Raw genomic sequence first — 2,358 nt, forward strand, 5'->3', positions numbered from 1 at the left:
GGCGCCGAGCCTATTTTATTTATGTTTTGAGACCAGAGTCTCACTCTGTTGCCCTAGGCTAAAGTGCTGTGGCATTAGCCTAGCTCACAGCAACCTCAAACTCCTAGGTTTAAGTGATCCACCTGTCTCAGCTTCCTGAGTATCTGGGACTGTAGGTACCCGCCACAACGTACAGCTAATTTTTCTATATTTTTTAGTAGAGACAGGGTCTCTCCCTTTTGCTCAGACTCCTGGTCTCAAACAGTCATCCTGCCTCAGCCTCCCAGAGCGCTAGGATTATAGGCATGAGTCACCGTGCCTGGCCACAGTATGGATTTTTAAATACTAAATGTGGTGGTGGTGCCGATTACCTACCTGCTTCCAGTCAGGAGGTTAACAGTTTTCTAAGAACATCTTATTGTTGCACTCCATTTTTATTGTTGTCAATTCAGTTCAGATCACTTGTGGTTTTCATTATAGTTAGAAATATTTTTAAAATATAGATATAACTCAAGTATTTACATGTTCATCAAATAGTATCTGGTAAACTATCAAAAATTCTAGGTAATTAACCTTAAAACAATACTATAAAACCATAAGAGTCCTCTGTGCACCTCAAGTGATGTCTTCAGCCTGCTATGAAATTAAGAATAGAGAGATAGCCTCTGTCATTGAATTTCCTGCTGATACTACTCTTGAAATTGGGAGGAGGAATTATCTTTTTTCTCTCTGTGTTAAAGCTAGTGCTTCTCAAAGCAATTTCAATACAGCAGCATTAGGTAAGAGCCACTTTCTTTTCTCATTGTAGAACAATGCAACCTGTAACATCTGTTGCATTTCCTCTGAGGATGGAGGGACAATGGTAATGGGGTTAGGGAAGAATTATCCTCTGAACTAAGTGAAGGCCTGGGATCTGGAAAATGCATTTTTGGTTCACTTCTGTTTCCTGGCACTCTAGTTGACCCCCTTAAGCGAGTGGGTTGAGTGAAGAGCATAACATTACCAAACTATCTCTCTTATTATGAGGCATGACTAATAAAATTGATGGTGAAACATTCAGAAAATGTGAAGGGCTTTGTAATGTTAAGTAGTGGGGTAAAATTCAGAATAACAACTTGGAATGTGACTTACAGTCTTGAAATGATGTGTCAAAGGACTTCAGGGAATAATAGAAATATCTTAGCGATCATGTGGTGTTTTACTTTATTCAGTCAGTACATCTTGTGTCTTGTGTTTCATTTGAAGTTATTCTTGCCCCCTGCCCTTATCTAAGGTTCCTGGACATCAGTCAGTTTTTATGAACGAACCAAGGCTATCAGACTTCAAGCAAGTTCTTTTACGGGAGGGTATTCAAGCTGAATTTGTAGGAGGTGTGCTTGTTTGCAACAATCAAGTAGCAGTCCGTAGAGTAAGTGTGTTTTTAATAATGGCTAAATGGAATACATCTGATGTTTTATCATTTTGAATTCTATAATTCTTGCTTGGTAATTTCACAAAACTAAAGATTGGTAATTTATATTCAGAATGATGACCTTGAAGATTTATTGACTAGAAGGCTCTGGAAGAAATGATACATAATTTTATTGTAAATTTTTGTTATTTGAATCCTCTGACATTTATGTCTGTGTAAAATTCATGACTTAAATATTATATCCATCTTCTGTGAATCAGAGAAACCCATTTCCTGACCAATCATAAAATCTATTTCATATATTCTGGTTATTATATCTGCATATTAATGAAATAGAAAATGTACTAAAGAATTTTTTTTTAACTTGGTTTCTAGACGGAAACTGGTCGCATCGGATTAGAAGGCTGCCTTTGTCAAGATTTTTATAGGATAAGAGACCTTTTATATGAACAATATGCCATTGTGTAAAGGACATGATGTCAAAAAGTATGTGCTTGACCTTTCTAAGAAAAAAGGATTCTTATGCTAAGCTTTTGCTATTTTGTTTTGTAACATACAAAAAGAATCTGCCAGAAAAACTTAACGTGTATTAGATTTTTAAAAATGTAAATAGAGAACATTTTGCTAATGCTTAAATGAGTATTCTGTCTCTTGGCTTTCAGAGTGATAGAGCTCCCAGCAAGTGTACAGGCCCAAGAATCAAAGGTGATTGGTTTCCTTTAAAAACCCCTTATTCTAGAAGGGCTTTCTACTTGAATAAAACAATGCAAACCAGTTCATGGCCTTAAGAGAAATATGTTTGCATGAGTTCTTGCAAACTGTTTCTTATATTTTCTGGAATAAAAATTGAGAATTATTTAGAAAAGTCATGCTACAGAAAAACTAAACAAAACTGATAAAATGTTTTTTGTCATTAGCATATATGCTATGACTGTTCTAATTTGAATATGCAATAGTTTCGACATGGA

The 2,358-nt window shown here is 35.7% G+C and overlaps 1 protein-coding gene across 1 annotated transcript in view; it reads left to right on the forward strand.

Annotated features, from left to right (window-relative positions):
• The window catches only part of CPSF2 (cleavage and polyadenylation specific factor 2), a 35,571-nt gene extending 33,549 nt beyond the window's left edge, over positions 1-2,022 (forward strand). The window contains exons 16-17 of the mRNA XM_023511499.1: positions 1,253-1,387; positions 1,766-2,022. Of these exons, the coding sequence (XP_023367267.1) occupies positions 1,253-1,387; positions 1,766-1,858 (228 nt within the window). The 3' untranslated portion in view covers positions 1,859-2,022. The remainder of the gene's footprint in view (positions 1-1,252; positions 1,388-1,765) is intronic.
• Positions 2,023-2,358: the final 336 nt, after the last annotated feature.

The sequence above is a fragment of the Otolemur garnettii genome, unplaced genomic scaffold (assembly GCF_000181295.1).
Source record: "Otolemur garnettii isolate 467f Iridium unplaced genomic scaffold, OtoGar3 scaffold00020, whole genome shotgun sequence".
Taxonomy (NCBI): Eukaryota; Metazoa; Chordata; class Mammalia; order Primates; family Galagidae; genus Otolemur; species Otolemur garnettii.